Genomic DNA, 14,413 nt, shown 5'->3' with positions numbered 1-14,413 from the left:
GAGTTTAAACTTTTTATCCAGACATTGGTGAGTGATCTGTGTGGTCCCTAATTCATGGAATATTTCCTCCATGAACTCTGTTTGGTAAAGGGATTTTTTTTTCTTTTTTCTCCAGTGCTAAGAATAAAAATCAGGGCTTCATGTGTGTTTGGCACATGCCCTACCACTGAACTATAACCCCGCCCCCATGAGCTCTATATTATTACTATTTCTTTTTCATATACAGAAATTGAAAGAACTTAAGAAATTGGCACAAGATCACACAATTAGTAAACGTTAGAACTAGAATCAGACCTAGGTCAGAGTACCTTGAAAGTCAATGCTCTTTGTCCATTATAACTTTATATTTTTCTACTAGTTCTATTCTTTGTTCACCAGGTCATTCATTTTACTTTTTCAGCAAAAAGCTTTAGGCTCTATGATGATTATATTATCAGTTTCTATCATGATTTATTGCCATTTTCTCTATAAACAATTATTTTTACTGATTAGGAGGGAGCCTCCCAGGGTGTGTCTTGAAGCATAGCTCCAGCTGGAAGGTACTTTAAGAACTATTCAAGGTCAAGATGAACACAGAGTCAAAGGAGGTTTTTATCCCTGAATGTTCAAGCTCCTGAGATATGGGAAGAGCTTCTGACAATGAAAGTTGAGACAGAAAGTCACTTCCATAGTCAGGAACCCAGACTGAAAAGCAGTAACCCACTGGCAAGGGAAATCTTCCGAAGACACTTTTGTCAGCTCTGATACCAGGAGACCCCTGGACCAAGGGAGGCTCTAACCCAGCTTCAAGAACTTTGCTACCAGTAGTTGAGGTCACATGTGAGCACAAAGGAGCAGATTTTGGATCTATAGTTCTGGAGCAGTGTGGTGAGCCGTTCCTGCGGACTGTGGTCGCCATTACATGATGGCGCTGGCTCCGCTGTGGTCTGTGAAGGACAACTCCGTATCAGAGAGAGTTGGCGTATTGTCAACTCCTTATCAGAGAGAGTTGGCGTGTTGTTTTCTAGCACCCTGTGAGAAGGGTCCACGTGGCAGCTTCGCATTGGGGTTCGAGGTGCTTTATTAAGGCTGGGAGGGGCATCCAATTATTATTCCGGGGATTAGAAGAATTATTAGAAGAATATCAAGGGCCTGAATAAACTGCTGAAAGAAGATTCCTGAGTCGCGTCTTCCTTGCGGGCAAGGGGGTCGCGACAGAGCAGTTCCTCTCCATCCTACCCAAGGAGCTTCAGGGCTGGGTAAGGGAACATTGTCCGGAGAGTGGGGAAGAAGCTGTGATTTTGTTGGAGGACCTGAAGAGAGAGCTTGATGAACCACAACATGAGGTAGGAAGAGAGTTTTGTGAAGGAAAAGTGTCTTTGTGGAACAGCAAGAGTCCCTGTGTCGACTGTTCCTTGACTTTGGTAATAAAATAAGATCTTCCTTTCTGCTTCCTTTTTTTCTAGGAAGTGTTTCTTCAGTTCATTTCTTTAGAAATCAGATCTTGTCTCTCTGTACCCAGATGGTAACTCACCACCAAGTAAAAGTCCTCTCTAAAGAAATAGTGCCTGTAGCAGGGCAGACATTACTGAGCCTTCAGTCCCAGCCTACAGAGTCCCAGATCACATGTGACCCCACTCAGGAGTCCCATGCTATTGGAGAGACAGGTGAGAGACAGAGTTTATCTATTGTTGAACATATCTCACCTGGTCAAGTAAACCAATAAATCACAGCTGGGGTAATGGGGCATGTAATGAGTCTTTACCAGATAACGGTAATGCTCAGTGCTTCTGAATGCCTAGTGTGCTCATCTTTGACTCATCTTATGCAAGCATCTTCCTCCTGAGTACCATCCTGAAGCTCTCTGGAATTCTGGCATATGATTATTAGAAAACTTTCAGAATTTGCTGTGGGGCATAGCTGTAAAGGATAGGTTTCAAGGTTTTATAGATATAGGTTCAGATCATGGCTTTGCCCTGTGGAAGTTGCTTATACTGGGCAGATTAGTTAACCACTTGGCCTTAGCTCTCTTATCTACAAAATGGAAGTAATAATAGTATTTTTTAGTCTATTCAGGCTTTCATAACAGAATGTCACAGACTGGTGACTTAAACAACAGAAATTTATTTTCTCACAATTCTGAAGGCTGGAAATCTAAGATCAGTATATATCAGGTTTGGGTTTTGGGCATCTCTCTTCCTGGCTTGTACACAACGATCACCCTGTATCCTTATACAACCTCTCCTCTACATGTATGCAGAGAAAGAGAGAGAGAGAGAGATCTGGTGTCTCTTCTCATGAGGACTTTAGTCCCCACCCTATAACTTTATTTAACCTTAGTCACCTCCTCAATGGCCTTATCTCCAAATAATCGCATTGAGGGTTAGAACCTAAACGTATGAATTGTAAGAGAACACAAGTTAGTCCATAACAATTGTGTACTTCAGAATATTATCGTAAGCATCAAATAAAAACAGCCTGTGAAAATCCCTTAGCATGCATTATGGTACAGACGTGGCAGCTGTTCTTATAAGAACTCACCCACTAGTAGCACCTTTGGCACTTTGAGTTTGCACTTGGCCATAGAAAGATATGAGAAGTATGCTTAGTAGGTAAAAGACTATATGAGAAGATCCAGTGGAATCAGACTTTGTGATTTCTTTTTTTTTTAATTTTTTGGTTGTTGATAGACCTTTATTTTATTTAGTTATATGCAGTGCTGAGAATAGAACCCAGTGCCTCATATATGCCAGGCAAGTGTGCTACTGCTGAGCCACAGCTTTGTATATAATCTTAGTGGTGGTAGTGGCCACCCTTGTGAACATAGTACTGGGCGCTTGGGGCTGAGTCAGCTGTCTTCCCATTCTAGCTCTCCCTGTAGGAACTGGCTTCAGCTTTCCTCTAGTTATCTACACGTAACATAAAAATCTCTTGCTGACTTTTTATTAGCCTTCTACCAATCAATCTATAGCAAGATTCTTGTTCTTTTCATGGTCACATTATTCCCATCTATATCAAAGCTATTTTCATTGCCTATGTCTAGCCAATATTTCATCTACCCTAGCAATCATATAGTTACTGTATATTTCTATTATATTGAACACATCTCTTGGCTTAAATTAAAATAGACTTGTTGAGTAAATTCCATGTACACTGCAGACCTTCCCTTGGCTCCCATAATCTTGTCAGATTATAATTCCTTCTGGTTTCATTTTCCTCCTTTATGAGCATCTTTCCTGCCAATTCTTTTGTTTCTTTCCTCTTCTTTTCTCTATTTATTTATTTTTTAATTTTCTAGCCATCATTTCCTTTCTTCTACCTCCTGAACTGCTTCTAGAATCTTACTGAGAACCCTCTCCCAACCTTTCTAGGAAGCACAGCTCAGTAAATTCATCCACCTACACATACATCTGTTGAGGCATTCATTTGTTGAACTATTAAGTATTGACTCTGGCTATAGGAGAGTATCCAAAGGGCTTCTATAAATTAGAGTTCTCACTATAGAATATTAATTCAGCTTATTGAGTTTCTTTTTAGTTCATGTTGATTACAAAAAAAATTCAATATAGAAGCTTATATAATGAAAGTTCTCTAAATCCTTGCACTTAGGAGTAACTAGTCTTGACAATTTGCTGTATATTTTCCAGACTTTTTTCTATATATAATATGTCTGGCTATACATCTGTCTTATCTTCCCCTGACCCAGTTCATATATATATATATATATATATATATATATATATATATATATATATATATATATATAAAATTTTGGGGGGGTGGTGCTAAGAATTAAACCCAGGGCCTTGTACATGTGAGGTAAGCACTCTACCAACTGAGCTATATCCCAGCCCCTTACCACCAATTTTTTAAAGAGGTGGAATAGAGCATCTCAGCAGCCTGAGGCAGGAGGATTGCAAGTTCAAAGCTAGCCTCAGCAACTTAGCAAGACCCTGTCTGGAAACAAAAAATAAAAATGACTGGGGATGTGACTTTGTGATTAAGTGCCCCTGGATCCAATCCTTGGTACCAAAAAAAGAATAAAAATAAAGAGACAGGATAATAAAATCAAGGGGGGGTTGTGTTGAGTCAATTTGATAATACATATGAAAGTGTTTAATAAGCCATGAAGGCCGTATAAATAGTAATTATTAAAATGTGGACTGTATTCTGGTTTTTATATTCTCCCTACTTCCTTGAACATTTCAGATGTAATTGTGAAGTTTGAACAAAAGGGAAGTACGAATCCTACTTATGGCATATCTGTTCTATGCAGACAAATTTCTGTTTTCCAAACCTGTTGCAATTCCCCAGCCAAAAGGAGGAGAAGAGCCATGGTCTAACAACAGAGGAGTCCTAAGAGGTACCTACTCAAGTATGTGAAGAACAATACAGTTAAATGTGGAAGAAAGAATCAGATATTTTGGTCAAAAGAGGAGGTCAGAGGCTGTTTTCTTTGGGTTTCATCTGGGTTGCAAGTTGGAAGTCCAAGATCACACAGCAGCTGCTTTCCAGTATTTAGACAATTTGGGTCTGTTTCTCACCATTTTTTCCTTATGCTTCTCTAAGCAAAGAGGACATAATTTGGTTGTCTGGACACTGCCCAATATGGATAGTGGTGCAGCCTTTGCCTTAGGTGTCAACGTTGGGCCAATCAATTGAGATCATAAAATAGTAGAACTGGTTTCAATCCTTTCCCTTTTCTTCATTTATTCATTCAATAAACATTTTTGAGGAACTACTATGTGCCAGACATTATTCTAAGGCAATAAAATATATCTTGCTCTCATATAGATTATATTGTAATAATAGAGAGACAATGAACAACATAAAAATAAGGCCATCTAGTATGCTGGAAGGTAATAAGTGTTGTTGAATAAATAAAAAATAGAACAAGATAAGGGAGGTTCAGAGTGCAGTGGGACTCGGCACAATGGCATGTACCTGTAGACCCAGCTACTACTCAAGCAGGAGGGTTACTTTAATTTAGGATTTTGAGACCAGGGTAGGCAACATAACAAGACCCCCATCTCAATTTTTTTTAAAAAAAGAGCAACACATTAAGCAAACAGATTGCTTTCTTAATTAGAAGAATTAAGATAGGCCTCATTGAGAAGGTAAGCATTGAACAAACACTTGAAGGAAGTGAGAGAAGGCCTTGCTCTTTCCAGAAAAGGAGAGGTGCTAGAGCAGAGAGGCCTTATGGGAATACAACTTGGATGGCTGTGGATTTGAAAGTCATGAAGTACTACTTGAAATACCTGGAATGGTAAAGCTTGATATTTGTTCCATAAATGAATGAGTCAATATATAAAGTAACTTTCCTTGGAAACTGTCTCTTTGAAGCTTCCTATCTCAAAAGGGAAAAAGACTCCTAAGAGTAAACTCCAGAAAAGCCACCCTGATCTTTATCTTCCCACATCCATGAAGAAGCATAAAAATTTTCCCCAGGCTAAGTTCACATGGGGATAGACTGAGCCACATTTTGATAATGAGGGCAAACTTTCCTCATTACCTATGAAAAGATATTAACAAACGAGCTCTTCAACTTTTAAAATCTTCCATATAGTGTGATGTATGTCTGTGGACATAGTGATCCTATCATAGAGGCTGGGATCAAGTGACATTTATTTAGGGAAATACTGTCCTAAGGTAGTAGAACCACATGGAAAAATGTTTCATGGTCAGACCAGGGAGATATCACACCAGGATCCTCGAAATGAAGAAGTTAGTGAACCTAATGGTGGGATAGAGAGGCAGTGGAAAAACTCCTTAGGAGATGGGCAACACAAATGTGATGTTTGTGGGAAGAACTTTGCTCAGAGTTCAGGTCTCATTCGACCTCAAAGAACTCACACTGGTGAAAGACCCTATGAATGTAATGAGTGTGGGAAGACCTTCAGTAGAAGTTCTGGCCTTTTTAATCACCAAGGAATCCATAATATATAGAAGCAGTACCACTGCAAAGAACGTGGGAAGGCTTTCAGCCAGAGTTCGGGTTTTATCCAGCATCAGAGAATCCACAAGGGCAAAAAGCCCTATCAGTGCAGCCAGTGCAATAAGAGCTGCAGTTCTTGTTCATTTCTTATTGAGCATCAGAGAAGCCACACAGGGGAGTGATCTCACCAGTGCTTAAAATGTGGAAAAAGCTTTAACTGCCACTGCAATTTTATCCACCATCAGAAGATCCATGTAGGGGCCCATCCTGTCTAGCTCTGCTTTAGTATGTTTTCTGGAGCACTGGCCAAGTTTTGTGAGAAAGATGAGAAAATGCCTCCTTCCTTCCTGTCTCCACTAAATATGTTTGGAACAAATACTAACCAATGACCCAGTCACTTCCCAAGAGGAATGTGTGGGTTTTTGAAGCTGCTGCTTTCCATTTTGTTCATTTGCCCTTTTCTTGTTCTTACTACCTTGACCCTTTTTAAAATTATCTTTTAGATGGCTGCTAATATAATAAATGGCATTGCTTACATCAGCACACATAAAAGATCTGGTATTTGTGTTTAATTTCTAAAAATAACAGAACTCTGCTCATGTTTTATAATAGATGGGTCTTTGGTGTTCCCTGAGACCCATGCCTACATTATAAACTCCTTTACACCCTACTGGTTCCTTCTGATTCTGCCTTAGAATAGTGACCAGCATTGGCTTGGTGCTTCAGTGTTTACAGAAGGCATCCCTTTACCTAACCTACCATTGTTCCTTACAACAATCACACAGGGAAATAAGTTTTATCATTATCCCATTTTACAGATGAGGTATCGCAAATTCAGAAAGTCCCAAGCATCAGAACTAAACCTGAAGCCTGAACTTTTCAATAATCTCTTCCTTTTGGAATAATCTTAGTCTTATAAAAAAAGATTAGAGTCTTTCTATACATCTCTTCCTTTTGGAATAATTTTAGACTTATAAAAAAAGATTAGAGTTTTCCTATACCTTTTACCAGGTTCTAATGTACACTTTTAATATCATGTCTCTTTGATAACCCTAGGATTTTAACCACAAATTCTAATTTCCTTAAAATTCGGATTTCCTTAGTCACCTGAAATTACCTTAGTATTTTTCTATCACATCTTCAGTGTTACAAAAAAATCACTTGTATTCTGATTACAAGGTCACAACAAAGACTTCTGAGAAGAAGGACACCTCAAGGAATTGAACACTGACTAGATAAGATGCTACACAAGCTACTGTTGGAAATCTCCTAATTCTTTCTCTTATGTTTGCTTAAGTCCAGAGAAAAACAATTCTTCCATGTATAGATCTTTAAAAAAAAATCAAAGAAGAGTTCGTAGCCTTGTGAATTCTCAAATCTCTCAAAGGAAACTCTTTCTAGCGCAGTTTACTCAAGGGAAAGAAGAATCTCCTCCTCCTTGGGATGAAAACAAGTCTTAAAGCTTGAAGATATCAAAAGATTTCTTTGCTTTTTGTATTCATTTTTATGATCTCTCTTCCATTTCTTTCCTTTAATTTATTCAACTTGATGTTTGGAGGTTTCCCAACATATAGGGGTAAAAGCAGGAAAATCCTGCAGTTTGCTCAGACAACTGTACAATTAGAGCTTTGCACTGTTTTTAATAATTCTTAAATATGTTGCACAAAGCATTCAACTCTTAATTTAAATTGGGGATAATATGAATGAAATATTTTATGGAAAATGTAAATAAAAGTGAAATAGCATAGTAGACCCCCATGCACATATTCACCCAGCTTCAACAGTTATCTACTTGTAGCCCATTTTGTTAAATTTATACCTTCTCCTCCTCACTTCCTCTGTATACTTTTAGAATAAACTTAAAATATAAACTTTGATTCAGGTAGAAATTATTAAGCAGATCTGGTGACTGAGTTCCCTCTTGTGTAGGATTTTGTTGTTGTTGTTCTTTGATTGGTTGGTTGGTTACTTGGTTGGTTAGTTGGTTTGGTTAGGTTTTTTGTTCATATTTTTGTTTGTTTTCAGTTTGGGATATTGGGGATTGAACCCAGGGGTATTCTACCACACCCTTGGAACTACATTCTCAGCCCTTTATTTTTTATTTTGAGACAGGGTCTCACTAAATTGCCAAAAGCCAGCCTCCAACTTGCAATCCTCCTGCCTCAGCCTCCCATGTTGCTAGGATTACAGGTATACACCAACATACCCAGCCTGAATCCCCCCTTGATCCAAACCTCTATCTCTTTTTTTAATTTCTTCATAAGTGGCATAGGAAGTTAGATTTTAAGTCAAGGCCATTACTAACATTTTCCCATCGCAAGGAAAATAAATAATCTAACACACAGCATACCAACTTCACAAAGTTTATTCTAAAAAATACAAGCTGGAACTGACATCCATTTTCCTCTTTCTGCAATTCTTTTGGATGTCAATTAGATTAATTATAATCCTTGATGTTATTTGAAATGCACTCATATCGCTGGTATTTAAATGACATGCTTTTGATTACAACTTTGGTAACTTAGAGTTATTTTTAATAGTTAAATTAGCATTCACCTGCCATACAAAAGATTAGACCTTAAAAACTGCATATACAACTGAGGTGTGGCTCCGTGATAGAGTGCTTACCTAGCATGCACAAGAGACTGGGTTCAATCCACAGCACCCCAAAAAGAAAAAAATATTTTTTAAAAGAAAACTACCTATATATCCATTATCTGTTACCCCTTATTTCAGCTACCTGACTTCTTCCAATTGAAGAAACATCAACTACCTTGAATCCCAATTTTATTCACTTCTTGCTTTCTTTTGTTATATATAATTCTATTACACATGTATGCATTCCTAAGAAGTATCATTCTTACTTTTCTTATTTATCTATTTTTGCAGTGCTAGAAGTTGAACCCAAGACCTCATGCCTCGATAAGTGCCCTACTCCTGACCTATATCCCCAGCCCTTTATTTTAAGTGATTGTAGTATTCTTTTACAGAATTTTCAGTGAAGCATTGATGTATTTATTCCTTCAGAAATATAGCAGGACACATGCTATAAACCTGGAAACAATCCTGTTACTATTAAAGGAAGGAGTCATGACAATAATATAATATTATCAAAACTACATTTGAAAACCAGAAGATATAATGAGAGGCTTGATATATTGAAATGGTTAATAGTGATATATTTTCCATCTATTGGTAATATAAGGACTGATCATAATCTATGAACAAACATTCATTTATTTAACAAATAATTTATTAAGTACCTATGCAGTAGGAAATATTTTCAGGACTTAAAATACATAAATGAACAAGACATCCAAACATCCTAGGCTCATCTTTCTAGCTGGGGGAGTCAGACAAATAATCAAGTAAATAAATAAAACATACAATATATTAGAAGAAGATAAAATGTTTTTTAAAAGACTCATCAGGCTCAGGAGAAGATCAGGAGTGCTAGTGCATAGAGGACAGTTTGAGTATTAAATAAGGAGATTGTAGTAGGCTTTATTGAAAAACGGCCTTTGAGGGGAGGAAACTTAAAAGAGGTAAGAAAGTTAGTCAAGTAGATTACTCTAGGAAGAGGAAATAGCTAGAGCAAATGTCTTGAAAATATGTATGTTTGTTGTATTCAAAAAGTAATAAGGTCCAGCTACTTTAGAGGCTGAGGTAGGATGATCACAAGTTCAAGGCCAACTTCATCAACATAGGGAGACCCAATCTCAAACTGAAATAAAAAGGAATGGGGATATAATTCAGTGGCAGAGTGCTTGCCTAATGTGTGTGAGACCCTGAGTTCAATTCATGGTACCACATAAAGAAAAAAGAAGAAAGGAAGGAAGAAGGAAAGAGAAAACAAAAAGGAAACAAGGAGGCCTGGGCCAGGCCTGAGAAAGGGGGTAAGAGATAGGAGATGAGGTGAAAGAGGTAATGGGAAGCCAGAATTTTGAAGAGATTTGTCCACCTCTGTAAAGACTTGGGCTGTTGATTTTGGTAAAAAATGGAAACCATTGTAGGGTTTTGAGTGAAAGAATGATGTGTGTGATACAACATAGATTTAAAAATAGATTTTAAATTTTTTCAATATGCTCTTGACTGACATATTGAGAAGAGAATAAGGGGAGCAAGAGTCCACTCTTGCAAACTTTTTGCAAGCTACTATACTAATAAATTTGAAAGACAGAGTGTCCTAGACCAGGATGGCAGCAGGAAGGTAATGAAAAATGATCAGTTTCTGAGTCAACTTGGAAAATATACCACAAATGAAAACTTAACATGTAAGAATAGAGGGTAGTTCTCAGGCACTTCAAGGGCAAAGCCAAAATCTTATTCATCTTCTTTTTTATTCATCTTTAATTCTTTAGTGTTTGATCACAGATATGACATAAACCATCACATTTATTGAATGAATGGTGGGGACACAAAACTTATTTAGAAAAAGGAAAAGACTGGTATTACTGGAAGCAAGAATGCCAGCACTCTGGATTCCAGCAGTAGGTGCTAAGAAACCTTGTTTTATTATAATAAGACGAAAGAATGAGTTGACTCAATTTTCAGATTCACTCATTTAATAAGAACTCTGCTAGAAGAAAATATAATGGTAAGCCTAATACATATCTCACATATCTCTTGAATATCTCACATGTATCTTGTATATCTCTCAGCCCCAAATCAGCTGTTCTATGTCCTGTGCTATATACAAATGGGCCTGGAAAGGTACCAACTCCATCTCCCAGGCTCCCAATGTTGATGGGTAGAATTGATGAGACAGAAGGAGAAAATGGTTAAAGGTTTTAACACTTTAATTAATACATGAGAACTTGTTATTTGATGAATTAAGCAATGTGTTATCTGTTTAAGAATTCACTCAGAGAAAATTTAAAATATGGCATACTGCTTGCATTTAATAAGTTACATTAGGAATGTTTTCCCAGACTCCTGAAAACCTTGAAGAACCCAAGAAATTGAAATTTTAAAAAGAGATTTGGAAAGGTGTTCTGAAAATTTTAGATAATGACCCAACTCCTAATTTTAAAAAATACACAGTGCAGACAAGAATATATCACAATGTACATTCAATTATTACTTGTGAAAGAGAACAAGGAGAACTTGCAATTTCAAATTCCAGAGTCTTAGATTGATGTTGCAACTAGGGAGGGATTGCTAATGCCATAAACCAAGTGAGAAATGGGGGTAGATAAAAATAGAAAACCATATATATATAGTAAGGTAAAGTGAAACATTCACCAAAAAAAGTTGACAGGAAAGTGGTCATCCTGAAAATTTTCTAGAGCAGCAACATTATTTGAAATGTAGAAAACACATACTAGACAAAACTGATGGAAAAACAGTTTCCTCATTTGAATCTGTAAGACTCAATTTTACTATCATGAAAAAAATGGACTAAAAAAGTTTTTAGAGAAAAGCAGATAAACTGAGTTTACTTAGTGGTTGAAGTTCTCATCATGGGTAATGAGGAAATAGTATCATACAGATGTAGGGCATCATTGGAAGATAAGATACTGTCAAAAAGCTACAGGATACTTTTCAAATGTAGTCTTTATTATTAAACATTTATGATTCCAAAATATAGAAGTTTCAGCTAACAAGTGATTTCCAGTTATCTATCAATTATTAACATTTTGAGAGTACTTAGGTAACACTTCTTATTTGTATAAGCAGACCCTCACAACTTTGTGAAATAAGTAGTCACTCCTACTATTCTTTCTCCCATCAAAGGAAGAGGCAGAAAAGGTCTTCTGCAGCATTACACACATCTTTGCCAAAAGTTATTAAGATTAAGAACCAATCTAGGTGGACTCTTCATCAAAAGTTATTTTTGTTATAACCATTCATCCTACCTAAGTAGCAGAGGAGAGAAATAGAGGGTTTTTACCTGGCTTTCAGTTGGAGAAATGGAATTTGTGTATTTGGTTTTTTATTGTGCTAGAGATTAAACACAAGCCCTGGTGTGTGCTAATCAAGCACTCTACCACTGAGCTACATCCCAAGACCAGGAGAAATGAAATAGAGTGCGAGCTAACCAATGCTAAAATTCCTAAGATTAACTTAAGAAAGCATGTAAAGTGGTATTGTTTTATACTTTATATGCTGCTTATTTTTTTAGCTAAGCAGTTTACTAGGTCTCAATTTTCAATTTTATTTGAAGATGACTTTTTGCTCATCCTTTAAATAGTCTAGAGAAGGTGGGTGCGGTGGTGCACACCTATAGTTCCAGTGACTGGGGAAGCTGAGGCAAAAGGATCACAACTTTGAGGCCAGCCTTGGCAATGTAGCAAGACCCTATATCAAATAAATAAATAAATAAATAAAAAGGACTGAGAATGTAGCTCTGTGGTAGAGTACCCCTGGGTTTAATCCCCAGTATTTAAAAAAGGCCAGAAATATAATTCACTTATTTATAAAGACACATTTATCTTATAAAAAAGTAGAGTATCTAAAAGACTATCAGCAAAATATTTAATTTTTTATTTTTTGTAGTACTAGGGATTAAACACAGGGATGCTATACCACTGAGCTATACCCCCAGCCCTTTTTGAAACAAAATCTCACTAAGTTGCTTAGGTCCTTGCTAAATTGCTAAGGCAACTTGTGATCCTATCACCTTAGCCTCCTGAGTCAATGAGAGGTGTGTACCAGCATGCCCCAAAGTAAAATAATTTCATTTTTAGGTAATACTTCTTATTTGTATAAGCAGACTTTCACAACTTTGTGAAATTTTATAATACTGTCAAATAGTTTCCTAGATAAGATCTTTTTTTTTTTTTTAGAAAGACTGAGTTTCTTTTTTTTTTTTAAGAGAGAGTGAGAGGGGGACAGAGAGAATTTTAATGTTTATTTATTTTTTCTTAGTTCTCAGTAGACACAACATCTTCGTTTGTATGTGGTGCTGAGGATCGAACCCGGGCCGCACGCACGCTAGGCGAGCGCGCTATCACTTGAGCCACATCCCCAGTCCCCCAGATAAGATCTTGATCATAAAATGTCAGTGGTTTTCTAGCACTTCCTGAATGAAGTTTAAACTCTTTGCTCTGGCTCCCTTACCTAATTCATCAAACTTGCCTTATTTACTGAATTTAACAAAGTCATGATCTTTTCAACTAAACATGTCATCCTATCCATGTAATAATTAGTCATACCCCACAAGTAGTATTTCCTTTCTCTGAACTTCTATAGCCTTCAGCTTACCACTCACAAGATTATTTCTCAGTGTACTATCTTCTCTGCTACAAATCTTGTCAAACTTATCATAATAAAAACCTAAGTATATAGGTATATACGTTTTATCCCTTCCACTGTCTAGCATAGTAGGTACTAAAAATACTTTTCTATGACATTCCTCTCCTCTACAGAGATTTTAGGGCCAGAAGAGTGAAAGAAGCTCCAGGGGTCCTCTATTAATTTCAGAATTATATTTGTATTGTTTTCTGGTTTCTATAACATGCCTGCCTCTCTTCATGTAATTCCAGAAATAGTTAAATACCACTGAGCTTGATGTCACTCACCTGTAAGCCCAGATACTCAGGAGACTGAGGCAGAAGGATTGCAAGTTTGAGTCCAACCTGGGCAATTTAGCCAGATCTAGTCTCAAAATTAAATTAAAAAGGGGGGCTGGGGATGTGGCTCAAGCGGTAGCGAGCTCGCCTGGCATGCGTGCGGCCCGGGTTAGATCCTCAGCACCACATACCAACAAAGATGTTGTGTCTGCCGAGAACTAAAAAATAAATATTAAAAATTCTCTCTCTCTCTCTCTCTCTCTCTCTCTCTCTCTCTCTCTCTCTCTCTCTCTCTCTCTCACTCTCTCTTTAAAAAAATAAAATAATAAAATAAAAAGGGACTGAGGGCATGGGTCAGTGGTAGATTTTCCTGGGTTAAATTCCTAGTACCAAACGAGAAAGAAAAAAAAAAATACAGTTGCTGGCTATTATGGTTTGGATGTGAGGTGTTTCCCAAAACTCACATGTGTGACAGTACAAGAAGGTTTGGAGGAGAAATGACCTAATCAGTGAATACCTGATGGATTAACTGAGTGGTAACTGGAAGCAGGTGGGGTATGGCTGGAGGAAGTGATTCATTAGGGGGCATAGCTATGGGTATATGTTTTATATCTGGAGAGTAGAGTCTCTTTCTCTCTCTCTCCTCTCTCTCTCTTATCATCATCATCATCATGTGAGCTGCTTCCCTCTGCCACACTCTTCCACCATGATGTTCTGCCTCACCTCCAATCCCAAGGAATGCATCCTACTGTCTATAGACTGAAATCTCTAAAACTGTGAGCCTCCAAATAAACTTTTCCTCTTCTACAATTTGTCTGGTCAGATCCTTTAATCATAGCAGTGAAAAAGCTGACTAAAACACTAGCCCATCATGAATTTGAATGTTAAAAGTCATTCTAAGATTAGCAAAAATTTAGAAAAGGTAAAGATTATAAGACAAAAGGAAATGGCCAGCTGGTAAGGTTAATTTAAAATGAAATTT

The 14,413-nt window shown here is 37.2% G+C and overlaps 1 protein-coding gene across 1 annotated transcript; it reads left to right on the top strand.

Moving 5' to 3' along the window:
* Window positions 1-497: 497 nt before the first annotated feature.
* Zscan9 (zinc finger and SCAN domain containing 9) lies at window positions 498-6,232 on the top strand. Its single transcript, XM_078018563.1, is given in 8 exon segments — window positions 498-590; window positions 592-874; window positions 1,198-1,325; window positions 1,502-1,693; window positions 2,475-2,578; window positions 4,215-4,354; window positions 4,774-4,781; window positions 5,587-6,232. Coding segments are annotated over 8 exon segments (1,485 nt in total). The 5' UTR covers window positions 498-566; the 3' UTR covers window positions 6,193-6,232.
* Window positions 6,233-14,413: the final 8,181 nt, after the last annotated feature.

Source organism: Ictidomys tridecemlineatus, chromosome 8 (assembly GCF_052094955.1).
Source record: "Ictidomys tridecemlineatus isolate mIctTri1 chromosome 8, mIctTri1.hap1, whole genome shotgun sequence".
NCBI lineage: Eukaryota > Metazoa > Chordata > Mammalia > Rodentia > Sciuridae > Ictidomys > Ictidomys tridecemlineatus.
Note: the sequence above shows the minus strand (reverse complement) of the source record. Positions and strands in the feature narration are given on the sequence as shown.